General features: G+C 39.1%; 2 protein-coding genes across 5 annotated transcripts; one reads left to right on the top strand and one right to left on the bottom strand.

Moving 5' to 3' along the window:
- Window positions 1-1,252: 1,252 nt before the first annotated feature.
- LOC111341685 (transient receptor potential cation channel subfamily A member 1) lies at window positions 1,253-25,498 on the bottom strand. Of its 3 annotated transcripts, XM_088737821.1 has the most exons (32): window positions 25,347-25,473; window positions 24,565-24,621; window positions 23,881-24,022; window positions 22,643-22,816; window positions 21,997-22,090; window positions 21,315-21,490; window positions 21,066-21,173; window positions 20,419-20,527; window positions 19,959-20,056; window positions 19,392-19,439; window positions 18,858-19,043; window positions 18,346-18,534; window positions 17,445-17,531; window positions 17,037-17,122; window positions 16,604-16,765; window positions 15,868-15,982; window positions 10,284-10,453; window positions 10,039-10,123; window positions 9,534-9,590; window positions 8,864-8,932; window positions 8,708-8,778; window positions 8,313-8,451; window positions 7,770-7,811; window positions 7,367-7,447; window positions 6,759-6,925; window positions 6,344-6,404; window positions 4,893-4,964; window positions 3,796-3,969; window positions 3,260-3,328; window positions 2,946-3,047; window positions 2,436-2,557; window positions 1,253-1,757 (listed from the first exon to the last, which is right to left on the bottom strand). In XM_088737821.1, the coding sequence occupies exons 4-32, from the start codon at window positions 22,808-22,810 to the stop codon at window positions 1,676-1,678; spliced, it is 3,189 nt and encodes a 1,062-aa protein (XP_088593947.1). In that variant the 5' UTR covers window positions 22,811-22,816; window positions 23,881-24,022; window positions 24,565-24,621; window positions 25,347-25,473; the 3' UTR covers window positions 1,253-1,675. The 3 variants fall into 3 exon arrangements, with proteins under 3 accessions (XP_088593947.1, XP_088593948.1, XP_022804399.2); XM_088737822.1 differs by lacking the exon at window positions 24,565-24,621 and having other exon boundaries at window positions 25,347-25,498; XM_022948664.2 differs by lacking the exons at window positions 23,881-24,022; window positions 24,565-24,621 and having other exon boundaries at window positions 25,347-25,485.
- LOC111341686 (inactive pancreatic lipase-related protein 1) lies at window positions 11,482-15,660 on the top strand. 2 transcript variants are annotated; one of them, XM_022948666.2, is made up of 8 exons: window positions 11,502-11,637; window positions 12,319-12,375; window positions 12,507-12,752; window positions 12,864-13,115; window positions 13,312-13,617; window positions 14,159-14,374; window positions 14,633-14,863; window positions 15,353-15,660. In XM_022948666.2, the coding sequence occupies exons 3-8, from the start codon at window positions 12,650-12,652 to the stop codon at window positions 15,400-15,402; spliced, it is 1,158 nt and encodes a 385-aa protein (XP_022804401.2). In that variant the 5' UTR covers window positions 11,502-11,637; window positions 12,319-12,375; window positions 12,507-12,649; the 3' UTR covers window positions 15,403-15,660. The 2 variants fall into 2 exon arrangements, with proteins under 2 accessions (XP_022804400.2, XP_022804401.2); XM_022948665.2 differs by lacking the exon at window positions 12,319-12,375 and having other exon boundaries at window positions 11,482-11,637.
- Window positions 25,499-27,235: the final 1,737 nt, after the last annotated feature.

Raw genomic sequence — 27,235 nt, 5'->3', positions numbered from 1 at the left:
TAAAAGGAAGAAGCTACCTTATACACTCCAGAATCGTGGCCTTAAATGATCTAAATTTGATGGGGTCGGCCCTCTATTTTCTCGAGCCCTTTGTTCTGAATAGCATTATTTTATTCTTAATTGTCTTAATTAATCGAGTTTACATCCAAGTAGACTGATACAAATTTTCGTGGTTTACTCCATCTAGTAACATTCTATTTATCGGTCATGCTTTGTTGCTACCTTTTGAAGACATTCTGGTAAACATTTTGGCTGTCTTTGCGGAAAACTTGAAGTGTCCTTGGATTAATTCAAAATACCCTCAGAAATGTCTTCTTGTACGTATCAAAACTTCCCGTTAGAGAAATCTAACAAAGAGACCTTTTACTGGGTCCACTTTTGTGTACAATGTCTCCCTGATGTATTTCTGTGGAGGAAAATGCTTTCGGTAACGATATCAAGAAAGAATAAGGTGAACAAGAATATCCGAAGTGTATTTGATTGCTTAAGGTGTAAGGTGCGTTGCTCACAGTAGCGGACGGGGTTGGGGTGAAACATTACATCGTAGTTGTTTTGTTTTGACAATCGAATGCAGATAAGTTTAAACTATTGTTCTGTAGAGATGCAGAAAAATTTTTTAAGGGTTCATGTTTCGTTCCAGTAGTGGAATTATCGTTTGGTTTCTTGACTTTAAAACAAGCTTGAAGAAAAGTGAAGAAAGTGCAAGTGGAAATCGAAAAAAAAAAAATAGATTTGACATGTAGCTAACATTACTGGAAATACAACAACTCACCCCAAGCAGTTAAGGCCGGGTGGAAATCTTTTTTTCTTAATTCAAGAATTCTTAACAATAATAATAATTATCGGGAAAAAAAAGCCTTCAAATATGGGTACAGTTAATTTCGAGCAACACGTGTCTTCTTCCTTCGCGCGCTCCCGAGAACTCACTTTGTGTTTTCCACAGGGTCATTTCCAGAAGCTACAAAATATAGGGATTTTTGATCGCTGCATAGGCTGTCATCTCTCTTGTCTTGGAGAGGCGTTAATTTAGCTGACAGTCAATTCATTTAAGGTTTCGGTTTCTATTTTATTAACTTTTTCCGTCCATGAAATTAAATACAAAAGGTTATCTGATAATTTCACACATGACAGATTTAATTCCCCCGTCAAGAAATAAAGTGTCATTTTTTATTTGCTCTTCTGATGTTTAACGGATAATGAGTTTTCTCACTCTCGTTTTCGCGCTCGCCTCAGAAAGAATTTCCAGTATAAATGTATTTTTAATGTGAACTTTATTCTTGCGTTTATAAAGCTTAGAATTCATTCAAAACAGGGTTACAAAAAGTTAAATGTGGGTATGGATCCCACTTGATATTACATCTTAAAAAAGGTCACATTTCGCACTGTCATGACTCAGTTGTGGGACAGCAGCTTTACTCCTGATTGCTCCAATAACTGCGGCGAGCAACCAAATGGAAACATCACTAATCTACAATTCAGTTTGCGAACGTGCAGGACCCCTGGTTTTCGACCAATCAGGGCGTGCGAAGATTCTTTATTACCCTGTTATACCATGAAATGAAATGATAATGTCACTACTGACACCCAGTTGAATGGTGATGTTTGCCCACTTTTCTTCCGTAGCTTACTAGACACCTTACTACATTCATCTATACAAGACTCCATTTCCCCTCCCCTACTCCTCCGTTTGTTTTCGTTGACTGATCGATTTGAGAAGCCTTGATTGTTCCTGCAACAGCTCGTAGATGCCACTGATCCTACCGTGTGAGACAAAAACGGGGTTAGAGATTTAACCTATCATAATTTCAGCAATGCGTTTTAGAGGCAAAGGAAAGGTGGGTTCAACACTAGTGTCTTATTGAAATTCGGGAGTGCGCCATCTTTTTCCGTTGTTTTTCCTTTTTTTCTTTCTCGCTATACATTGTAAGTTTTTGTACTAGAAGGGGATCGAAATCTGAAAAGTATCCTTTGTAGCCATGCCCTTGCTTTTTTTTTCACCCCTCTTTGGAAAAAACTGACGTTTGCACCTTGACATACATTAGGTGTATTTATTACTTATGATATTGGTTAGTATAGTGTTAGTACTGCAAGAAGGTGTTCACGATCAAAATGTTTAATGTTACATTGCACATCATACGTGAACGGCAAAGTTTCATGAATCTGTGGAAAAGAGGAAGATTTCTTTCTGTTTATTCCTTCACGTAAATTACCCTGAAAACGTCCACGATACCGGAAAAGGGAGAGGTTGCAAATATTCTATCATTCTATTTACTAATTTTGTTTCCAACTACATGGTCGAAGTTTGTAAAAATTGCGAGAGGTATGTTATAACTGTGCAATCATACACGTTTGCCTCTTCTCCAGTTCTCTCGAGCCAGACTTTTTTCATTCTTGCATATTAGTAAAAAATATCTGACTTAGTTTCAGGCTCGTACCTATTCTCCTGCTCCTCCATTCTCTTCAGTAGTGGATGAAATGCAGGGGGGAGGTCTGGGGATGTGTCCCCTTCATCATCATCTCCTTCCGGACGGCTGAAACCCAAAAGCTTCTCATAGAGCTGGAAGAGAAAAGTTTTAAAATACAACTTATGCGGCTAGTCTTAGAGAGAAAGACTGGATTTTAATTTTCTATTAGTCTAGTCGTCGTACCAACTGGGAGGACGGCGGGCTCCTTTCCGGTATGTAAAGCGAGATGGAAAGTAACATTTTGCGACGTCTTACACATGATCATACTGGAACCCTTTCGCCATTTTGAACATAAAAAATTGCTCATGACATTTCAGGCCTAACTTCTTACGATTTTTGATGTGAACAGTCTAGAATGTTTGTGCAAATGAAGAAGAAAATTAGTTGTGGAAGGGAAACATCTAAGAAGGTAAGAGTTTTGTAAATTGTAACAGGCGAAAGGTTTCAGTGAAAACTTAGTTTTGTGAACATGAGCAATACCTTGGATGCACTCCTGTTGGGATATTCAACGTGTTTATCTACATGGGCATGTTTAACAATAGATTTAGGCACTGTTTCCTCCATGTCTAAAACCAACTCGACCTAAAGAGGAATGGAACGAGCAAATGCTTTTAGTTAGTTGAGACTGGTATCTAGTTAGCCGCTAAGATAGAAATTCTCTTACAAAGCCACTCAAAGGGAGTGAAGTAAGCATAGACACGAAAGCGCTAGAGACAAGGTTTCGATAGAGCGAAACCAACTTAGTGTCGCTTCTGCAAGAGCCTTGCTCACTAAATCTGTTCTTTCAGACCAACCTGCATCACATAACGGTCAATTAAAGCATTCACTTGGATCTTGTCGATATCACCAACAGCAAGGCCCACCTTGTAACAAGACATAAGTAAACAAATTCATTGCTTATTACACCCCAGTATATTTTCTTCCTAGTGTCGTAACTGGTGAAATTCATATGGTATTTTTCCTCATTCGATGTAGTTTTTTCGGCTTTGAATTTACGTATTACCTACTTGAGGACGTCTGAACAGAGTGTTGTGAGGGGACCGATCTGTGACGATTTTAAAATGACATGACGTTTAAAAACAAAACCGTTCAAATTTTGTAATCGATACTACTAAACTCTGTCATTTTTAAAAACAACTGTTAAGAGAGGTAAATTTTCATTTAAAAGTGTAGAAGTGAAGTTTAACTCGATGAGCCTCGAATTCATGCCTTTCGACAAGTCTTTCTGCTTCAAGGCCGAACTAACTGCCAGGATAGCGGCCTAGTCAAGTAAATACGGTTTGAAGAGGTTTTCCCATCTCTGATTTCGTGTTATCGAAGCGGTACTCACCAACATGTTCATAAGAATGATAGGCATTCCCAACACGAACATGAAAAACAGGATGTTGGTCAGTGCGGCATATTCCAGTTTGTCCCAAGGCATGAACAAGTCAGCATAGTTGAGTTCACCGAGAGTCATCACAAAAATGGTCATCATGGAGTATGGAAAGGTGGCATAGGGTTCCTGAAAAAATAAAATGGTCAATCTATTAATTTTTATCGTGTTTAAATAAAGGTTATCCATCCATCCATCCATCCATATGATATGGATGTTACTGATAAATAAATACCAGTATGCGCGAAGATTACATGACTGACTGGTTGAGTGATCTGCTGCCGGATGACAGCTGAAATGCTGATAGATAAACTAATAATCGGCTGCCACTCATTAATGAGTAGGAGGGAGGACTGCACGAGATTTTTATGGTGACAAGAGCATTGTTCGGGTACTCTCACCACTCTCTGGGTTACTGGCTGAGGATCCATGCGGCAGAAAAGGTTCCCGACGGCCCGGAAAAACAGTAACTTTCCCGCAGTATCAGTTGAAACTGATAAGAACCCTGTTGGCCACTTCTGGGAAGATGTCTTGGTGCTCGCACAGAACACAATGCCACCTGCTGCCATGGCCTTCTGCAGTGTCAGCTGAAAGGCTGATACTACTTTCTGACCACTACCGCGATTACGTCACAGATGCTTGAGCAAGCTAGTCCACCACCTGCGTCCATGGCTTCACTATTTATCCCATAACTGGGGAATACAGGATTTTCGGGCAGGGACGTCACCCCCCGAGGCGAGATGAGGCCCACCCCGTGCACCCCCTACTTGACTGAAAACTGGCGGACTGATTGACCGATTGACTGGATGGATGACTGTTAGACTGGCTTACTGACTGGCTTACTGACTGGCTCACTGACTGGCTTACTGACTGGCTTACTGACTGGCTTACTGACTGACTTATCGACTGTTCGACTGATTGGCTGCCTTATTAACTGACTGAATGTCTGGCCAATAGACTGACTAACCGGCTCATGGACTGACAGACTCAAAAACACAATGAAAATTCAATGAAATACACAATAAAAAATGAGACCAGACTTTAAATCTCACCGTTTCTTCGTCTAAGAGCAGGTAAAATGTGCTGCTAAAAGCCATGACGAACATGAAAAACAGGAGCAGGACCTGGAAAACATTGATGGTAATCACATTAGTTTTACGCTATCAAACAATTAAGGTTAGTTTTGTGTTATTCTCTAGTTTAGGCTTACACCTGAGAAGGTTGACATGGGTAACATAGGTAAAACGAGAGTTTTTTTGTAAGTAAGTAAGTAAGTAACAACAAGTAAGTAACACATAGAGGGTAACACATAACAGTTAAAAACTGACGAACCAGTGGCCCTCTATCCTAAGTTAAAAGTTAAAAACTATTTACACTTGTAAGATAGTAAAAAAAAAAAGAAAATATCTGGGCGAAATCTGAATATGCACAACTAAAAACTAAGCTAAGAGTTCTTGGATAAAAAATATTTTCACAGCAGATTTAAAACAGCCAATGGAGTCTTTCTTGCGAATTTCTAAAGGGATGCTGTTCCATAGTTTTGCTCCACTGGCCTGAAAAGTTCGCCCCCCTTTCGTTTTTCTATTATAGGAGGGGCACACTAAGTTATATTTTCCATAGCGACTGGTTCTGGTGTGTCGGTCTGAGTTTCTCGTTAAAAGTTCTGTTATATAACTCGGACAATTATTTTCATCTTTGATGCGCCTAAATATTAAACTAGTCCTTTTAAGGTTTAATTCTTCCTTAAGTGAATCGAGTCTGCTAAAAAGCATCTCGCTTCTTTCACCGATGTCAGTATCCAGGATTACTCGAGCTGCTCGCTTTTGCAGCTTGGATAAGAGGTTAACGTTCTCTACTGACGCAGTGCACCATGCACATGAGCCATGCAACATTATTGGCTTTATGAAGGCGTTGAAATGTAGCTTACGCTCGGCTAGAGGCAGGTTACACTTAATCTTCTTCAGCACCGCAATACGTTGTGACACCTTTTTACAAATGTCATCTATGTCTTCAGTAAAACTGAAGTGATTGTCTAATTTTTGTCCAAGTAGTTTCTGTGAAGTTATTTGCGCAATCTCGCTACTATTGCATGATAATTTGTCGATGGAAACGAAGAGAGTAATTTGTCAGCCTGTCGTTGGAAACGGTTTCGTCAGTCTTGCCGTGAGGTTATCAGCTGAAGATTTATTAAGGTTATTGTAGTATTAGGCATTTCCGGTTCTGTTCTAGTGTTCCGTTGCATGTTTGGGCCCATGTGCTTTAGGGCACGTCATAATGCTTTGAAATTGATCCATCCTGGTATTAAAGCCAAGTTTATCACAGCTATCAACTTCGATTTGTCAATTTCGATCCGTTCGTTTAATTAGGTTCTTATTTTCGTAACTGAATCAGATGGTGTCGTGACAAAATCGTTCGTAAGATGCCATTAGAATAATTTGGAGATGACAAAAACATATCACATCCCCGATATTCCTTCGTTATTGTTTCATGATTAAATACCCACCTTAAACAGGGTGGCAAACATTGTTGTCAACATTATTATGTATTGACCATAGGACGAAAACCTGTAATTTGAGGATGAAAAAAGAATGATTTATGTCTAGCCATGATTTTTGTTCTTTTGAGTTACAGGAAAACTGAATTAATGAGCCGTACATAGATTTTGAGTTTTTGACTCCTAGGTAGCAGAATCCTCTCAGTCGGGTAGAAATGTTGCTTGTGATTTGCAAAAAATGCCTGAAATGTTAATGTTTATTGATGAAAGCCATTTCGGGCTTAAAGATTTTCACATGTCACTCTTTCATCATCGACACGAGGAGCTTAATTTGCGATCATTTATAGAGGAATGAATCTTTCCAATTCAATGACCGATCACAAAATTGGTCCTCTTAATTATCTTATTTATACATCATTAATACCTTCTAAGAAACAAGATGAGGTTCATCCAGCCAAAGAACAAGGCCATTGCTCCAATTTCCTGCCGGAATCCCAGCTTACAGTCACATGGGGGAACAATGTAAAACAACGCAAAGCCATACCCCACCCACTCAAAGTAGTTGGACAGTGAACGAAGATATTTAATCCTCTAGAACATGAAGTAGACAAATTTAGTATTTGGACTTCAATTGCGAATATAAAAGAATTTAAGATGCATTTAAATGCAGTGGTATTAATTGAATAATTTTCTATCACGCCACCTAACGCCGCTTCACCCACACCACGCCCCTTGATTGGTCCAGACACTCGCACCATCTTCTCAACCATTAGATGCTTCCTAAATATCAACTACGACTTCTCACTCACATTTTCCCGCTCTTCAGGCAGTTTGCAGGTATTCATTCTATATTCTTATTGGATTTTCTTTTCTGCTCAAATTTTCTATCGTGATTACTATGTTTGGTTCCACGAAACGTTTTGGTGCGACTGTCTGTTAAAAGAAAGGGTATTCCTTACCATTCTCATTCATTCACAATCAGTGGAAGCTGTTTTAATCTTGCTTAATCGTGATCAATGTGAAATAACCAACCTGCTTCTTTAGCTGCAGTAATTCTTTTATCAGGTGAAGAATTGCGATTATCCCAACTGCAAACTGAAGAACCTGAGCAACCTGTTAGAAAAAAACAAACCAAAACATCAACAGAGCAACCGAATATATGTCCCATATCCTGCCCGCTTTGATACTTGAACACAGGAAATTTCATCTTCACTTGTTTAATAGTCATGGCAAGAAGGAGACAATTGTAGAAACAACACCGTAAACTTCTTCTCTGCTAATAGCGAGGGTAGACCACTCCTACATGAAAACAATTTTTTCCTGTGTCATTAGCTGAGAAGTCTCTGCATTTCGAAATGAGAATTTTTCAAACTAGTAAATGGCACTTCATACAAAAGATGTTGTGTAGATGTTGCAAAACGTACAACTCTCTTACCGAGTCTGTTAAATTACATGGGACATTCATGTGGATATATTCCTGAAAAAAAGCGAGAATTATTAAAAATGAATTAGACGTTGGAAAAAACTGACGAAGGAAGAGATCCTTGATTCTCACGTGGGTTGTACTATCCATCAAAGTAATATAAGGAAGGGCCATTCTCGAAATACAGAAGGCGAAGGGAACAACGAAGCCTTCTGATGCCAAAGTGACTTTTAGCCCTACTGCAATCAAATTTACTTCATAGAAAACGTTGTACACCCAGCCACATTTTGAAATTGAGGATGTTTTACAATTTCGAAAAGGGTCCATCGGTAACTTACAACAGTCAAAAATGAGTGTTCTAAGGATTTAATATTATTGATTGACATTGTTATGTGAACAGTTTTAGTTACCCAGCTTTGGTAATTTTCTTCTTTTTTTTTTTCCTGAACCATCCCCAAGATATAGCTAAATAACTGACCATGGGGAAATTATCCGTAATGTTTGTGCGTACCCAAGAATGTACATTATTGCACAAAAAACAATCAGAATAGATACCTTTCTTGATAGGGATTCGTTCAAACGGCAAAGGCGCCTTTCATTCGCCCTCGTGAAGATTGCAAGAGCGGTTAGTGGTACCACGAAGATAAGATACAGAACAAGGTTAATAACTAACGACTTCCATCCAAACGTCTGCCTGAGGGAGGAGAGGGTCAAGTAAAAATACTATAACAATTCCACCAGATCAACAATTTTGATCAACTTATCTGAAAGGTACCTTGAAAAAACATTGCTAACCATTTAAGACATCAGTTGTCAGTTTTCAGCACCACTCTTACTAGGACTATCTTAATACATGTTAATATTAATTATTAATACATATCTTAATACATGCAGCTTGACTGTTTCTCCTACGTTCAGAGAAAATTTTATGCATTCGTAGTATCTCTTACCACTTTTTGTTCATAACGATAAAGCATACTGGATGAGTCAAGCAGGATATTCGACGATGTTCCAGCATGGTCTGTAAGTGGAAAGCGAAAATAACGTTCGTGATCAGTAAAATTCCTTTTGAAGAACAAAAAATACCTCTTTCCCCTCGTTCATACCTTAAGTACTACCAGTGGATCTTGGGTTGGCTGCTGTGATCCTTGAATTATGGTAAAATCGTATGTAATCTGAAAATGAAATGTAAACAATTGTCGTCGTTTATCAAGACAAGGACCTTTCCGATATATTGTAGTGTGATGGATCAGTAAGGTCTTTAAGCATCAAATAACTTTGCCTGGTTTGATACGTAGTCTTTAGAAAGTTAGGAAAGAGACAAATTTTGTGAAGGTTAAACAATTTAACTTAAAATTTGGAATTGATACGATAAACAATTGTTCATAATTCTAACTTTTTACATTTTGTATGTCATTTACTTTGGAGCGCTATTCGTTACAAAAGTCAGACCCTATTTGGTCGCATATAGAAATCTGGTCGTACTTCTTACGCACTTTGCTATAAAAAAAACATTGTATTTTAGAATGAAAAATCTTTACTTTCGACACAACAGATCCCAACAGTATTCAGGACGCTTGTCACATATTAACCCGGTATTTAATCCAGCTCGATAAAAGACTCTCTGCAGGTCAGTACAAAGAGTATCTGACAGCAAAATATAAAATGGATGCGGTTTATTTCCACAAGAGGATTTCAGACCTTTCGAATACGTACTCGCGCTAAGTGCCAGGCATTTCAGTGTATTCCTTTTTTCAGGTAGAAGATGAAACTTACTTTGTAGTCTTCTCCGTCTGGATTTCCTTCCCTTGTGATACACTGATCCATGAATCGCTGTAAACCAGAACAAAAACGTTATACGTTGTAAAGTGAAACTTTGTTGAAAATGAAAATTTTAAGTGGTGGGAGCATTTGAATATCGTAAAATCGAAAAAAAGAAAACACAACGGCCAATAAAAAAAAAGATGAGAGCTCAGAGTAAAAAACAATCAACCTGTCGGTCTAAAGTGTGGGAAAACTTAAATAACGAAGTCATTATTGATTTTTGTTCTGCAAGTGATTGGTTTGGACAAAAGAACTTCAAAACAGTTGGCATTCTCTTGATTTGGAAAATAGAGAGACATTTCAATAATAACCACAATTAAGGCGAAGCTCATAAATTCAAAGATATCCAGAATTACCTTCACCACTCAGTTACCCAAGGATTACAATTACAGCAGAGTTTAACCTCCGATTAGTATTTATCTATGAAATAGGGAGACAAGAATTTGAGTTTACTTACTATAGCGACTTCTGGCATTTTAATCACGAGCTTTTGCATCTGCGCGATATGGCCAGGGGAAGACGATGTCAGCACTTCGCGCCATCTATGAAAATAAGAGTAATTTTTTACACCTGCAGCTATTTCCATGAAACTGCAATTTGATGACGATGCTTTTATCATTTGGCTTTTTTTTTTTTTTGAGAGAGAGAGAGAGAGAGAGATTTCAAGAACATACTTGAAAAAAGAAACACCTTTTTTCTGACCTGTCATGGCTTGCTATCGCAAGTGCAACATTCTTTCTTTCGGCATTTATGGCAGCATCCAATACATTACGATTCTTCTTGTTCATGAGGATTTCCTGTTCAGGATACGATAGCAAACACGACACAACGTCTGGGTAATCGTGAATGGCGGCCAGATGCAGTGCAGTGTTCTGGAACAGAGGAAAAATAGGGTTGCAAGTGTTTGGCTGCCACATTCGCGAATAAAATGGATGCGGTTTGATCGTTAGATGAATTACCCAGTGGTTTGTGCATCTTAAAAAAATCCCGCTCAAAAGTCAAATTTTCCAACTTTTCAAACAACAGAAGGGAAAAAGAGTAGCAGGAGATTTACCATGATTGAGATAATGTCTTCTGGCGGTAAGTGATGACTGGTCTCTAAGATGCAATTTTTTCTCATGCGAGAAACGCAACCATGAAACCATTAAGATCCATGAATTTTGAATTTGCTTGGATTTACCTAGGGCATCATTCATTACAGCTTCTGCTAAGTGGATTACCATGGTGAAATATGGTATTACTATTATATTAGTAGCTACGAAGAACTCAAGAAAACACCTACGGCTGTTTTATTTCCTCATACAAATCAGATGCGAATAAAAGAACTCCCGGCACAAAACTGTTTTAAAGCTGAGAAAACGATCTTGTAATTAAAGGATCCAGATAAATGTATAATTTCAAGCGGGCTTGCGCGGTCGAAAAGGCGGCGATGAAGATAGTAGTTTTCCCGCCTTTAGAAGCGTCTTCGTCCACAGAACTATTAATACACTACTTCCAACACATCCTCTGAAAAGATGCGAATCGCATGAATTACCACCAACAAATTATTTAAATATTCAAACAATTCGTGTGGCGCTGTGACTGATTCCACCGTAGGTTTGTTAAGCCGTTTTCTAAATTTACCCCAGAGTTAATTTAACATGAGTTTGGCTAACGAACATTTGGCTCCATTCTTTAAAATCTTTTCCGGTTCGATTCTGATACCTACCTGCGCTTCATAGTCGTCAATGTAATTTTGTAACTCTTCTGATATGCGTACATGTGATGGCCGCCCGCTTGATTTTTGCTTTATTTTTAGCCATGTATCTAAATACCCGCTAGACAATCCTTCGACCCGTTGTTCTTCCCGAAAATGCCACATTTCATGAATTTTTACAATCCTGTACTCTTTTTCCACGGCTTTACTGATTTCGGGTGTACACCACGTGTCGTGGATGAGGTGTTCGTGATCGGTATGAGTATAGGTCGATCGGCGGTCGAGCATTGGTTTCTCTTGTTGTTTTTCCACACAAGTACGACATAACGGAAAAGTCAAATTTTTCTCCACTTCTTTAGGGTAAGACAGGATTGAAGAATTCTTCTGGTGGTACAATATCCGTAACATTGGCGATTTTATAATAATCTGTTAGATCAGTGGTTTTAGGATTTGTAAAAATCTGTGGATGTCACACGGGATATCTTCCATACTTATTGACCCACGGATATTTAGAGGTGACATCGACGTAATGTACTTTTTCTCCATGGGCCTCATCAGTCTTGTGGTACAAATACGTGGCGCCAGTTCTTCCACCGTAAGAGCATGTCGCGGATGCAGGGATTCTACCATTTCTAAGGTGTCAAGAAACCGTACCACTCGCGGGTCGCGCTTTGAGAAGTCATCCCAATTACATTCCCACATTTCCACCCCGGCGTAACCCATAAGTGGATCGTTGAGCTCTAATTCTTCGGGGTCCATATCTGCTACGGGTATACCTTCCCGCTGCAGTCGTTGGATCCTCGTTTTAATTTCTTCTTTAGAACGTTGAGGTCGTTTTTTCTCTCCGACAGGCTCAATAAAGCATTTGTAGATTCCCGTATCCACATCTTCTCCACATACTGGACACACGGTCAAACCACATTTGTGTTTTTTTACTTTTTTCCGTTGTTCTTTTTCTTATGGGAGTGCTCGACTAATTAACAACACTTGGTACATTTAGTAAACAATTTACACATGGTGTTCTTGTCTTTTTCTTGTGAGGTTTTGTGATCTTGATAACAATCCACACTGTAAAAATTGCGATGACACTTTTCACACGTGAATTCTGGTGATTTATTGCACGAATAATTAGGACACTCTTTTCGATGACAGGCAGGACATTTTCGGCCTTGATAGGGATGATGTTGAAAGTCTTCGTGATCAAATCCTTTTGTTCTATTGTTCTTAAGTGTGAGGTCTATTGTTCTTGGTGGTCACGTGTACGATATCCGGCTCTCTGAATGGTCACAGCCCATGGTAGCGCCCTTAACTACTGACGTAGAAGTGCGAAAGCCTAAAACGATCATTTCTTTTCGTGGAAGAGCCAGTAAGGATGAATGCACTTGGTTTGCGTGTCGTCACTGCCTTACTAATAGTGGTTGAGTTCATGGTTTTTTCCGGGGCCGCAAAGAATCGGACAAAAATCCCAGTAAAACGTAAGAGCTCTTTTTCTTTATGGCTTTTTGCATTTCGTAGATTAGAGAAAATCACGAGGGGCATGAATTTAAAGATAACAGTCAATCCTTTATACATTTTTCTATCCACAGATTTCCTGTTTAATAACCCTTCGAAAGTCTGCTATGAAAAGTACGGCTGCTTCAGTAAACAACCTAGTGTCCGCTGGGGCTTGATCAGTATTCAACCAAGCCTACCACAAAATCCTAGTGCTGTTGGCACAACATTTGATTTGTACACTAAGGAAGGGTATGGGAGAATAGACGATTTTGATACAGACAAACTGAAGGCCCCGAAGTTTGACATGTCACGGCGAACAATCTTCGTGATTCACGGCTGGAGAGGTGAGTGCCAAAGCTGTTTGCGGCTCAAGCACCGGGGAAGGGGGGCGATTGATGGCCTACGCTCTCTCCAATATTTCTTTTGTCCGCTTCAGGGCGTAGTTAGACCGTAGAAATTTTGTTCGGAGAAACTAAAGCATATTTACAGATGACATTTTAACTAACAACTTTATCGACATTTTTATAACATTAACTCTAGAAAGTGCAACCAAGGGATGGACCATTGAATTGAAAGATGCCTTTTTACAACGAGAAGACTGCAATGTGATTTTGGTGGACTGGTCAAAAGGAGCCAAAAGACGATATGGACAATCTGTTGGAAACACCCGGCTCGTTGGGGCTCAAGTGGCAGAGCTGATTAGGTTCCTGATTAACAGTACCTCGAGGTCACCTGACTCGGCTAAGAGGTTCTATATTGTGGGATTTAGCCTTGGTGGACAGACCGCAGGGTATGTCGGGAGGTATTTAAAGGAGAAAGCCGGGATGACGCTTGGTCGCATTACAGGTACAAAAACACAATTAGAGAACACAAATTGGAGGTCTGGGACTGGAAAGACCCGGCTGGTCCCATTGTGATGTTTTTTTGGGGAAGACATTTTTCTCTCACAGAGTCTTCTCCACCCAGGAATATAAATTGGTACAATGGAAGCGTCAGAGAAGCCTGTGAAATGCAGTGCGTAGTAAAGAAAGCACTAGTTTGTTCTCTGTTTCCCTACTCGATTCGATGAGAAATCAGGTTATGGCGAAGAAAAAATTTCTATCTTGAATATTTTTGTGCCATCTCATGTGAAGTCTTCCATATCATCAGAGTTTTTTTTTTTCAACATTTAATGAGCGAGTTTCTACCACCCTAGTGACTAGCGACGACCTATCGTCCTATCCGGGGTAAGAAGTAGTGCTAGTTCTGTGTTACAAAGTGACTAGCAACGACCTATCGTCCTATCCGGGGTAAAAAGTAGTACTAGTTCTGTGTTACAAAAAAAAAAAGATCCGGCTGCGTAAGCCATTCGGCCTAAGTGCAGATTTAACCATTTTTTCCTCCCAAGGACTGGACCCAGCTGGTCCCTGTTTCAACAGCATTTCTGATCCGCGCTTCCGGTTGGACCCAAGTGATGCAGAATACGTTGATGTCATACACACTGACATGCCCAAGAACAGCGGTTTTGTCGGTTTCGGTATGCGCAGAGAGGGCGGCCACGCGGACTTTTTTCCGAACGGAGGCATTGATCAACGTGGCTGCCTACGACATTTGGTTGAGCTGGGTAGGTTGAACTACCAGAGTGATTAAATAAAAACGCCTAGTCTTGCAGTATCATGTATATGGAATACAAATGCTTTGGACTACGTTGTTCGAACTTGGAAACATGAGTATATCCCATCACGGTTATGCATGTAGACGAGCATATGAGATTTAGGTTCAAGAGATGGCAAAAGTATTGTTTGAGATAACCTCAGAACATGGTTAAAGAAACCGTTGATAATTTTCGGAGCTCGTTTGAAAATGTTTTTATATTCTTTAGAGTTCGTTCAGACAGTGAAATGTGACCATCAGAGGGCATGGAAATACTTCATTGCATCTGTAAGAAACCCCCGCAGTTGGGAAGCACATCCTTGCAAGGATTATTACGACTGTGAGAAAGGAAAGTTCCAGGCCTGCGATGGCGAATGCCCTACTATGGGATATGGCGCCGACAAAACGAAACCAACCGGCAAATTTTATCTAATGACATCCAGAGGAGCTCCATTTCTCGGTATGTGTATCTATTTTGTTCGTTTAGACACGTGCTGGTTTATGATAAAACTGCCATGATGAGTAGAATTTGAACCTGTTATGTTCAAAGATTCAAGCTATGACGGAGATTGCTCTATCTTTCATTAGACGATAGATAACACACTGACGCGATATTTCCTTAAAATGATATATCATGATGACATATCTCTTAATCTACGACAAATCACTGTGGGATTTTTCGTTGAAAGCAGTATACAGCAAAATATCGCAGGAAAACACTAATATCTCGTCATATTTAGTTCTGTTTCGTCGCTAACTTGCGAAATTTATCAGTTAAACTGATCGCAAGATTCAATTGAGAAATTTGACACTTTTCATTCACAGTACTTCAGCACGGTACTGTGAGAGAAGCAAAGTTATAAGAATATGAGCTGTGAATTAAAGAAAGAAAAAACATACTCCTTTAATACATTATTTTGGTTTTTCGTTGTGTGTTCTTAATCCCCAGGTTTGAGCCCAGACGCCTCTATGGAGGAGGATAACTATGGGAGTCCTTAATTAAAAGATGTACAACTACTCAAGTCTGGCATGGACAGGAAATAGGACTCTCTGTGTTTCTTCTGCGTAGTTTTGTTTCTACATTGTGTAAGATTAGAACATCGAGACTTTCCCTTGTCAACGACAAGTAATAAGATATAATTTATAAGATAACATGTAATCGGCACCGAATCCACCTCAGAAAGTCCAATACCAAGGAAATGTGAAAGGATAACAATCACTAGGGATGACATTACGAATAAAGTAAAACTTGAGAGCTACCCTTGGCGGACTCACCAGACATTCATTAAAACAAAAAACACTTTAATATCCATGGAGGGGGGGGGGGGGAGGGAATTCGATGAAACTGAGCAAAGTCGTGTGATGGTTTCCGGGGATGAGCAATTACGAGACTTCAAAGACGTTATGCATCAGCAGGTTGAAACTTTCAGGATGTTCACTCTTTTACTTGTAAGAGCTACGTACCTGATTCTTGTCAAAGAGATTAATGCACTGAGGATGGTGTTGTAAAATGCACTGGACACATCGCTTGGAGCCTCTCATGGCCGCAATATGTAGCGCTGTTCTGTCATTATGATCCCTGAAAGTATATCACAGTTTAACCTTGCATTTTGCAGAGTTAAATTTATAGCCCTCTCTTTGTTGATCCAATTCTCCTGCGCCAATTAATGCATCAAATGAAAATAATCGAATTCATAAACACAAGTAACACTCCTCTTTCTCAAACTTTGCTCCCTTGTCTCTGTCTTTCTTATTTTTTTTGCGACGAACATTAAAAACCAAAAATCAGAGGCAACCCCGTGTGAACAGTGTATATCGCCGGTATAAGTCCAGCATAGATATTTCATGAATGATTTTCATCCAATACTTTTAAATGTGTTGTCGCCTCAATTGCCAATGTTTCCTCAACTTTGTGTTGTATCGTTGCACTGTTGGAATCATGACAGAAGCGGAAGACGGATATTTCAAAGGAAGATCTTACAGTAGCTTCTTAATGGAATTTGGAAGCGTGCTCAGTAGCCGTGTCATTACAGACTATTACTGCGAGTCGCTACATAAGAGAGGGTCAACTGTCTCCTAAAACTTTCCTCTTTCCTTGTCCTGAGAGAATGAGAGAATGGCACAAGCGATACTTATTAAAGCTATCTCATTTTCCTTTCTCGAAAAAAATTAGCAGATTTTTCGTTTTCTGAAACCTTACTTTTCCACAGTAGCACCAAGATTTATCAAAAGCTCAACCACTCTGTCATGGCCTTCTGCGCATGCAAAGTGCAGTGCTGTTTTTCCTTGGTTGTTTTTCAAGTTTATGGAGCGAATGTTACGACCTGACAGTAACACTTCAACAATTTCCTTCCAGCCGTATCTGAAAATGAAAACAAAGTCGGAGCAAATATTTATTCTAACGGTAAATCTCTCCACCTGGAAATTATAACGGGTACCAGTAAACTGTCTTGGTGATGCGAAGAAATACAGCGGGGAGAACAACCTCGTTCCCAGGGCTTTTCCATTTTTGAATTTTGGCGCCCGCCAAAATTCAAAAAGGGAAAAGCCCTGGGAACGAGGTTGCGGGGAGAAAGGGTAGGGGTGGGGGTGAATGTTCCCTTTGACATACAAGCATCCCATTAAACATTTACCTGGCAGCACCATGGAGAGCTGTATCCAGTGCATCTGACGTCACACTGGTAGCTGCCTTGTTTCGTTCCATGAAAAGTAAAATGTTCTGTGAAATTAAAAACATTCGAATTACGAGTGACTGACGTTACCCTTAAGAAAAGCATTTAAATGATTACAAGTTGTTGAAGGCATAGTAGAGTGAACCTTTAACTTCTTCAAGTGGCGAAGGGTAAGCTAACTCAAGAATCAATTGTTTTATTCCATTTTAGGGTGTACTTCAGATGTTTTAAAAGAAGGAATTTGTTCCGCTTTGCTTCAGTGCGAATACACACATCATAAGCGTGTACAATAGGAATATACACGAGGTCTTTGATCATACGAATTTGCTAATTATATTATTGTTATATCATTTCACTCGCATCCTTTACCTGGAGATGACCATGCTTGGCAGCGTAGTGGACTGGTGTGAAGCCTGTGATGTCCTTGTCAGTTATCAGCGGGTAGGCTTCGCGCTTCTAAAGTGAAAGAAAGACAAGAAATATTCGTGGTTGAATTCTCTAAACGACGGAGAAATCATTTTAGAATCAAGCAGAACATAAGTAGGTTTTTCCTTTGTTGAGAATTCCACAAAATAGAATCTTGATCATGTTTTTTTATTTTGATTGGATCTAGGTTTTTTTCTTCTCTAATTTTATAATTGGCCCCTAAGAGCACTTACTTGTAATGTTACAACAAATGCACTCATTGCCTCCCTCTCTTTAAAACAACAAGTGTCTTATAGGACGAAGAGGGAGGCTGCTTGTCCTTCATAGTTATTGAACACCGTATATAGTAAACATATATCTTATTAACCAAGCGCGAGGGCCGTACTGGGAGAATATCGTCATTAGGTCTTGACAGTACGATCCAAGCGCAGCGAGGTCCGCACAAAAAAGACCGAGGGCCGATATTCTTCCAGTACGGTCCCGAGCAAGCTTGGTTAATGAGAGATTTATTATACGATTGAAGTTCAAAGGGACAAAAGTGCGGTATCATTCGGGACCATTCGGGACAGTGCCCGGTCCAATACTGAGAGAATATTGACCGGCAATAGAGCATTTTGATTGGTTGATTTTAGTTATTGGCCCTCTGACTGCCCGAGTCGTGTAATAAATCTCTTTATAGAATTTTCTCCTTGTACAAGTTTCTCCTTGTTTTATGAATAAGTTTTAATGATCCTCCTCCAAGGGGGAACTTCTACAGCGTTTTCTGACATTTTGTCAAAATCATGTTATGTCTTTCATATACTGTCGAGAAGAGATTGTTTTATACTGATGGTCACTTATCCACCTGTAGTAATAACTCCATAGTGGCTGTATGTCCAACAGCTACTCTAACACATGATCGTAGATCCACATCTTTCACCGTGACGTCAGCACCATTTTCAATCAACACCTGGACAGACTCAGTTCCACCCACTCCAGCTGCTAACAAGAGTGGGGTGCGGCAAATTTTGTCTCGAGGGTCAACTGAAGCGCCCTGAAAAAAAAAAACTATCAATGAAGAGAGGAACATTTTTAAAAATTTGAAGAAATTAGTTTCATCTTTTTTTTTTACTTCTTTGAGATCGATCCTGTGAATTGAAACAGAACCCGACAAGATTTTCTCCAAAAAAGCGAAGGTTTTCAATCTGTTTCATTGAATGATAACTGCATGCAGTGAATAACGATGAAGTATCCTCAGTAGGCATTTAAAAGGAAAAGTTTAAAGAAAGAAATGGGCCGAACAAGCGAATAGCGCGCTCATTGGTTTCTATGGGATCTATTGCTAAAGCTTTTCACCCTTTGCCTCAACCGTGTTACCTGTTCCAAAAGGTACTGCACAACGCCTGAGTGGTTGTTCATTGCAGCTCTATGTAAGGGAGTCAATCCTTCACTGTCAATCAGTGTTATTCGACAAATAGAGGCGTCGTTTGAAGAAAACAGTTGAACTATCTCTAAGGAACCTTGGGAGCAAGCCACGTGGAATGCAGTACTTCTATCGCGTGCCTATTCACACGTTGTAAAAGCAAGAAGAAATATAGATACAAGATTAGGTGAATGAGTGCCTAGATGAATTAGTGAGTCATTTCAAGTTTCTTTGTGAGTAAAACTTTATGAGAGGAGTAAATAGAATTATGCAAGCTAGCTAATTTTCGCTGTAATTTGGCCCGTGGATACAACGTTGCTTTCGTCGTACAAATTCGCATCAATATGGTGTGTTGAAACTTCTGTATAATAGATATACTGCATATCAGGCTATATATCAATGGTTCGTTTTTCTTTACAATATATATATATATATTCTACCTGTTCCGATGTGTTTTTAAACTAGCTGTGGTATGAAATTTACTCTACCTTTGGTTGCCGAATGATGGCCCCACTGTCCAGACAAAGTTGCACAACCTGAAGCATAGCGATTCAAAGTTTCAAAATTATAAGATTTAGGATATAATTGAAGACTTCGTACTGTCTGAGTTAAGCTCGAGACGTTATCTTTCCAAGACTACATTATAACCTCCAAAGTACGTTCATCAACTTTATACCTGCAATAAGAAAGACGGCTAAGTCTTTGACATTGCTCGTCGAATATTTAAAACATCTCATTCGTTTTGCCACAAGCGTGAGACAAATTTAAAAGACTGAGTCCTTCGCGAGGATGCTCAAGCAATGAGCTCCAGAGAACTTTAGACATGTATAACATAAAAGCACAGAAATAGCATGAGTTTATCTTCGAGTTTACAGTAGTTCAGTGGTAGAGCATCAGTGCGTGAAATCTAAGGATCTGGAGTACGAATCCCTGAGGGGATACAGATTTCTCTTTCCTCACGCTTGTGACAAAATGAATACATCACCTCTCTTTACTCTTCGTACTTTATCAGGAGGACCGAAAGCCATCAGCTTTGTTGCTAATGAAGGGCTCACCTCAGTGCTTCCGCTGTCCACTGCCAAATGAAGGAGGGTACTCCCCTCAACATCCACATTATTCAGTATGTCCTTTATATCATTCTGTCTTGATTTCACTGTGAACGATATAATGCGCAACGTAAGAGCTGTCAACAGAATCCCGCCATTACCCGATAACCATGTGACCCATGCGTGCTCTTATTGAAAAATATTTCAAGGAAAGTCCCGTATGATGGCCATAAACAATAATGCGACAGGACTGGAAAAAGCCGTCTGGCCCTGTGAAATGCGAGCCGAAAGATGCAGAGAAAAGGAGGAGAAAAGGAGGTGGTCACGGGGACAAAATGCTTACCGTATCTACTGACTTAAGTCGGGCCGGAAGGAAAAATATCTGCACTGGTCTTCTTGCCAAAAACATTCCCATCCGGCCCCACGCAGTGAACAAGTGCATTTTACTTAAAGTAGTAACAGCGTGTACCTTCTTTAAAGAGAAACTCTGCCGCACTCTTGGCCCCTTTTTCTATTGCTCTTGTCAGTGGTGTCATATTCTCGTCGTCACGGCATTCCGGAGATGCACCGTGCTCAATCTGTAATGATGAAAGTACGCATGCGCCAAGGTTTTTGCATTTGATTCTCAAATTTTAATCCTGTGTTCACCTAGCGACCTTGTCACAGTTTCGTTATGAGAAATTGTCGCGTAATAGACCACTTTCATAAATGGCTGCCGGATTAATATTCTTTTGTTTAAATTTAAATTTGCCTAGGTGGCCTCGTTCTCCAGTACAAAATTCAAAAGAATACATTATCTAAAGCGAGGCCACCCAGGCAAATTTAAATTTAAGCAGAAGGATATTAATCCGGCAGCCATTTATGAAAGTGGTCTATTACTAAACGTAAAAAAGGGAAGAAAAAAACATGAAATTTTTCTTTAAAAAGTTGAACTGCTTGAACGAACAGATCAGGGAGAATAACGTCTCCTCAAACATTACTATCGATTCTTAAAAGTCCCTCTCAAGCAGAGAAGATAAAAAGTCTAGATATTGGAGTCCATGTACACAAAATTGTGCATCATTTTAAAAGGGCTTTCATGAAAGAAAAATAGAAGGAAGTCTTAATAATACTAACCAATGTCCCACATATGGCCACTTTGTCCATATCAGCTGCGATGTGAAGAGGGGTTCTTAAACTATGTCCTCGAATGTTTGCATCGCATCGACCAACTCGGAGAAAAGTCTGAAATTTTAATCGTCAATCGAGGTAGACATTTACTGATTATACAATTTGAAATTGACTTATCTACCATTTGCTCGACTCACTGATTTGATTTGATTTTGTTTAACTTGACTCACTGACTTACAAAGTGACAAGGCTTACTCTAACAAGGTTCTCGTCACCAGTCCGAACCGCGGTGTGAAGCGGTGAATCTTGGCTCTCGTCCAGACGAGACGTATCGGCCCCAGCCCCCAAGAGCATCTCCACGATCTTCACGTGACGTCCTAATATGGCATTGTGGAGTGGAGTTCTTCCTGACTTATCCAACAGATTAATGTCTGCAGAACAGTATAAATGAAAAACAGCAAAACAGAGACAAAAACAAAACAATCAATTAAGGTAATTAGTTAAAGAAATGGAAGCGAAATTATATGCCTGCAGTATACTAAAGAGTTTCCCGTGATAAAGTTTGTTCTTGACCTGTTCCCTGAGCTTGTTCACAAATGCAGATAAAACAGTTCTTAAAGCTGGAAAACTTGAAGGGAATTCATTTGCTGACTTAGGTGACTTGAAAGGAGTAGTTTTAAGTAAAGTTGTTCAAGGTCTATATAATTCTTCTCAAGCGATTTTTTGTTTTTTTTTGTCTACTCTAGCAAGACTCTACATGTTTGCTGAAGTAAAACGGGAACAAGTTTCCCATTTGCCAACTTTAGTCTAAAAATAACTTATAATTGTAAGTGTGAATTTAAATGCCAGTTTGTGCCCTCTGCTGATTAGACAACACCGATTGCTCAACATCTTCCCTCCCAACCTTATGGGGGAGTTTTGTGTATTTACTCATTACCGGGCTCTTTGTTCAAAATTTTTCTGACTTCAGCCTCGTCTCCAGTCAAAGAAGCTTGATGGAGTTTGAATGGTATATCAGCCTTTTTATCCGCCTAGAATTAGAGGAACGTTGTTACGATAGAAAGTATTGGCCTGGACCTGAAACAAAACCACAACGGCGACGACAACCAGTTACTGACAAATAAAAAGGTCTAATTGGTAGAAAAATAGCTTAGTACGTGTGTTTTAAAACTTTGTACCTTCTTGTGCAAAACAGTAATGTGAAAGTATCAAAATTTGCGTGGTTAGAGAACTAAAACCCCGTCGAAAACCAATTCAAGTTTCCCTTTGGAGCTCCACTTTGCTGCTTCTTGTTTCTCTCAAGGTGAGGTGTGACGCCGTAAGAGAAAGTTAACACATTCATCCACTCACAAAATTTTCACTTAAAAATATAAAACATTTATTATTTGATGTCTAAGCGTTGCCGTCTTAACTGCAAAATGTTCCTAATTTAAGACCCATTAAGTTTGTAGAATGGATCCGGAGAATTAACTACTTCGTGATTTAATTCATTTTTATCTTATGTCACATTTCAGCTCATACGCAAAACTAATAGGAGAAAGTTTCATGTTCTGTTAAGACGTCGTTGTCATGAATATGGATACCTCATCGTGTCCTACGTCATAGACTTTACTGCCTTGTGATTGGAGAGAGAGCTGACTTAGTGCTTTGGCTCGCTGGCTGCGATCAAGGTCTGGACTCAAAGGTATCAAAGGTAATTCCTCAACACCAGATCTCTCATTGGGTAAGTTGCCATTCATGTCAGCATCCATTGCAATCTGAGGGAATGGGAACGAGGTAAGTATATTAACATTTGGATTAATATTAAGTTGATAGTGATATTGACATTGGTCGTTTGAAAAGCAGCTTTTCAAATTACGCTGAATCCAAATAATTCATTCAAAATTCACTTTGCTAAAATACTGTAACTTGATGAAAAGTCCACGTCGATTAAATGAACACGTAGATAGGAAAACGTTATATTTTTCCTTTGTCAAACGTAACTCATTCGTTTTTAACATGGACATGGCACTTTTAAGTCAGAGCACCTTGTTATGGAGATTAACACTACAAACGATGAATATATATGTGTATATATGTATATATATAAGCGAAATAGGCAACGTAGGATCCATGACAGTGCTCGACAATGAAGGAGCGATTACAGTAGCAAATGGACTACTCAAGTTACGCACATATGGATTTTAATACAGCCTGTTTCGTAGACCAACAAAAGTTGATCCACTCATCAGTTAAACTCTATACACACTGAGGCATCGTGACTGTTAACTCTAACTCAGCAACGTGATCACATGACATTGTTCAAAAAATTCAAATCTTGAAAACCGTGCGCGCGCCGACAATAGCGTTAAGAATACTTGAGAATATATTTTCGCCGATGTCTACAATTGGATATTATTTCACTTCGCTTGTTTAAAGAGGCTTCGTGTGGATAAGACAAGATAAAAAATTTCTCATTGAGGCATAAATTGCAACGTTTTGTGGCATTGGAATATGCGACGAAGTGTAATATATGCGTGATGACACATATATGTGTCATCACGCCCTATATAAATCTATTTAAGGAATTTGTAAGTCATTGTATTACAAATGATGAAGGTCTCAGACCGAAACGTATTTTATTAAACTTTCTTAGACCTTTTATTTGAGTATATGTCTTTCTTAGCTCGAAGTTGTCCGTCCTCGTGTACTACAATATATATATATATACATATATATACAGAAATTATAACCTGTCGGTCAAGGAAAGAGCAAAACTGGGGCCGCTTTCCCGGATGGGTGCGAATGCAGCTACAAAACTAGTACTCAAGCCCTCACTTACACAGGGTCCTTTTTGAGCTCCAAGTTTTTGTTTGCGATTCTTCTTTGATTCTTTTACAGTGGTTTTTTTCCCCAGACCCCCAGGTACAATAATAAAAATAATCCAAAGAAGCCTTCGTTTGCAAAACACTCTTTGGACTTCCCTGCATGATAAAGAATAGAATTGAATCAAAGTTGTATATTTTTTGTCTTCGTCTGTTGTTGTGTTAATTATAAAGGAAATGAAGCGAGTCAAAACAGATGATGATTTCATAACGCAAAATTTGCATAAATGTATAGACAGATGTTGTCTCATAAATACTTCAATACAATTTACTCAATCACACCGAAAAAAAAGTTTGTTAAACAAAGCTTTACACTTGACATTCTAAAATTTAAGATATCCATAGCTTGGAGAGTAAGCAAATCAATACATCGATAAATTGTCGGTAAATAAGTCGTGCAGAAGTTTCCTAGACAGATTTATAGACCTTGAAGGTCTGGATCGCGTGTTGGTTTGTGAACTAATTTCTGAGAAACTGCAAAAAGTCATATGATAAAACCTTGTACGTTTGTAATGAGAAGTGTTGTAAATAACTAGCGAGGGAGTCTCACTAATAAGTGTTGGAAACTTTCAGGAGATATCGATGCTAACACATTAACAGTTTAAAAACAGTGATGTTCTGATTTTCTACTTATGAATTACCTATCGTGTCATGTTAGGAAATCCATTTCTTTAGAGGCGAGATCTCATCTTTTCTAGCTATAAATGAATAAAGGCTGATAGTTTCTAAAGAACCTGTTTGGCGCTGCGTCGGTGGGGGTAACGAAATAATTTAAATATACCAACAAAGTTGAAATGGCAAGTTGGCCATCGTTACGGTTATAAAAGCTGGCGTTTCGAGCGTTAGCCCTTCGACGGAGCGAAAGGGCTAACGCTCTGACGAAGGGCTTGCGCTCGAAACGTCAGCTTTTATAACCGTAACGGTGGCCAATTTACCATTTCAACTTTGTTGATATATTCAAATTATTTTAGTACGGTGAATATATGAAGTTCATATATTTTGAACTGCAGTTATAGATACGTATGATGCACGATCCTCGCAGTAGAGAGCGTTATTTATGCAATAGCGAAAATCAGACCTGAAAAAAATCAGGCCTGTACGGTAGAGCGCTGCACTAGTATCGCAGAGGTCAGTGGTTCGAATCCCGTAAAGGCCTGATTTTTTTCAGGTCTGATTTTCGCTATTGCATAAATTGCGCTCTCTACTGCGAGGATCGTGCATCATACGTATCAAATTATTTTCTAGCTATACTAAACCCTATCAAGTATGCGACTTCTCTGACCATTAAATAACCATCGACATGAGATAACATTGAATCTTGCCCGCCGTTGTAAACAAACAACATCAATTAATGAAAATTTCATTTTCTACTGAGAATCTACACGACTATCGTTTGTTTCGAGATGGGAGTTATTACCTTTACCTGAAAGATCTAAGTGTAGACCTCTGACATACAGAAGAGCGGGCGTTGATTGAGATATTCCGTTTACTTAACACTGTAGAAGTCAAATCAGTTTTCCGGTGAATTTTATGGGACGAGTTTATGAGCGATGACGGGCGACACACGAAGTACTTAATTTTGGCGCGTAATCGTTTAACGCAAGACTTCCTAAATGGCGCCTTTGGTAAGGAATTTGATCTGATTGGGTAGTCAAGAAAACAATTTTTTTCTCCTACGGCCACTTTTCAGACCGTGACAGTCACTCTATTTATTTCTACTTCTATTCACGTCGTATTCTTTTGGAGTAACACTTATTTTATAAATTTAGAGCGAAAGGGCCGAAGCATAATTAAAACCAATTGTTTGAGTACAGCCTGAGGCTGGCTTAATGCAGCGTTAAATTAATTCCTTTCTACTGAGTTTTTAATCTCGTTTAGGCTTTATCGAATATCTGAACATAAAATAAAATTCGCGAGCTCGATTAACGACTTAAAGAGGCTCAACTTGCAGTCTGTTGAGATATTTTTCTTGTCAGACATTTTTGTGGTCTTCTGGCCTTTATCTGAGTGCTTAATTTTTCTATAATCCTTAACGTACAGAAATATTGGATATATCAATATTTATTGTAACATCCGGTTTCTTCTTACAAAATAAAGTCGAGAAGATTTGTCTAATATCTTGGGGGCGTTTTTTTTAATAAAACAATTATTCCACTCGCGCTTGTTGGGTATGAGATGATTATGATCTCATATCCAACGCGCGCTCGTGGAATAATTGTTAAATATACATACATATGTTAAAATAAGAAAACTCATATGCTGAGAGGTGCGAACTACTTAACCTTTAATTATGCTTAATTATGCTTAATTATGCGTAATTTACTTCTTATAAGCGTCACAGATGACCCATTATCCTAGTGGCGTTATCACGCTGCTTTTCACTGTGCACGCACTAAGGTATAGGAGCTCTATTTTACAACACAGAACAGGGTAACCAACCTCGAGGTCCTAGTCAGCACAGGTTGAAGTCCCTGCATAGACAGGATAGACTGTACTGGCTCAGTCACGCCAATTGCAGGGAGGATCACCGCATCCCAATTGAATTTATCCGATGAAAGAACCACAGGACACCCACATCTATGACACCAGGATTTTGGGAGAGGAGACATGAAGACCTTCGACATAAAATCCGATTCTTGAGGGAGCCTTGAGGGGTAAAAGTTAAGTCATTTAGCTCTGAGCTCTTTAAGAACGTAATCAGTGATGATCCAAAGAGAAGACGCGTGAGCGCAAGCATAACATTATATTTCCTAGAGCTAAGACTGAACGCTTCAAGCATTGTTTCCTTAACAGATGCCTCTTCAATTAAATTCACTGTATATAAGTAACTTTATAATGTTACAAATTTTTATGCATCATTAATTATAATTTCCTTATTAACATATTGTAAAGTCACACGTTTGTTGGTTCTGATTTTTATTAAAGACTGATCCAAGTGGTGGTCTATCTTTAATGTCGACTGAGAATAGAAGCTGCAAAGACCTCTTGAATTAGGGGTTGGTCGACGTTGCCGCTAGCTCATCGAATATTTAGAGCTCTTTCGTGGGCCGCGAAAATCCCCCCTGAAAATTGAAACAATATGAGCAAAGTAGACCTCTAGAACTAAGTTATGTCTATGTCCCAAAAAGCTCATTTACGAATATCTGTTGCTTGGTTATTCATGCGATTATTTCACGACGAAGAAAGGGCATTCTGGAACAATTATTAAAGCGTTAAAAAGAGTGTGATTGGCTGTCCAAGGGGTGTAATTTTCATCGTTCAAAAGAGTATGATTAGCTATCTAAAGGAGGGAGTTTTCATAGTTATATCTCC

The sequence above is a fragment of the Stylophora pistillata genome, chromosome 11 (genome assembly GCF_964205215.1).
Source record: "Stylophora pistillata chromosome 11, jaStyPist1.2, whole genome shotgun sequence".
Lineage (NCBI taxonomy): Eukaryota > Metazoa > Cnidaria > Anthozoa > Scleractinia > Pocilloporidae > Stylophora > Stylophora pistillata.
This window is presented reverse-complemented; position numbering and strand designations above follow the sequence as displayed.

Excerpts from the sequence above, each read along its gene's own strand:
- LOC111341686 (XM_022948665.2), top strand. The coding sequence starts at position 12,650 with ATGAATGCACTTGGTTTGCGTGTCGTCACTGCCTTACTAATAGTGGTT. Across the intron at positions 12,753-12,863 it reads GACAAAAATCCCAGTAAAAC|ATTTCCTGTTTAATAACCCT; the intron begins GTAAGAGCTCTT and ends TTCTATCCACAG. Across the intron at positions 14,864-15,352 it reads CAGAGGAGCTCCATTTCTCG|GTTTGAGCCCAGACGCCTCT; the intron begins GTATGTGTATCT and ends CTTAATCCCCAG.
- LOC111341685 (XM_088737822.1), bottom strand. The coding sequence starts at position 22,810 with ATGGATGCTGACATGAATGGCAACTTACCCAATGAGAGATCTGGTGTT. Across the intron at positions 4,965-6,343 it reads TGTTTGCCACCCTGTTTAAG|GTCCTGCTCCTGTTTTTCAT; the intron begins GTGGGTATTTAA and ends AATGTTTTCCAG. Across the intron at positions 3,048-3,259 it reads TTGACCGTTATGTGATGCAG|GTCGAGTTGGTTTTAGACAT; the intron begins GTTGGTCTGAAA and ends ATTCCTCTTTAG.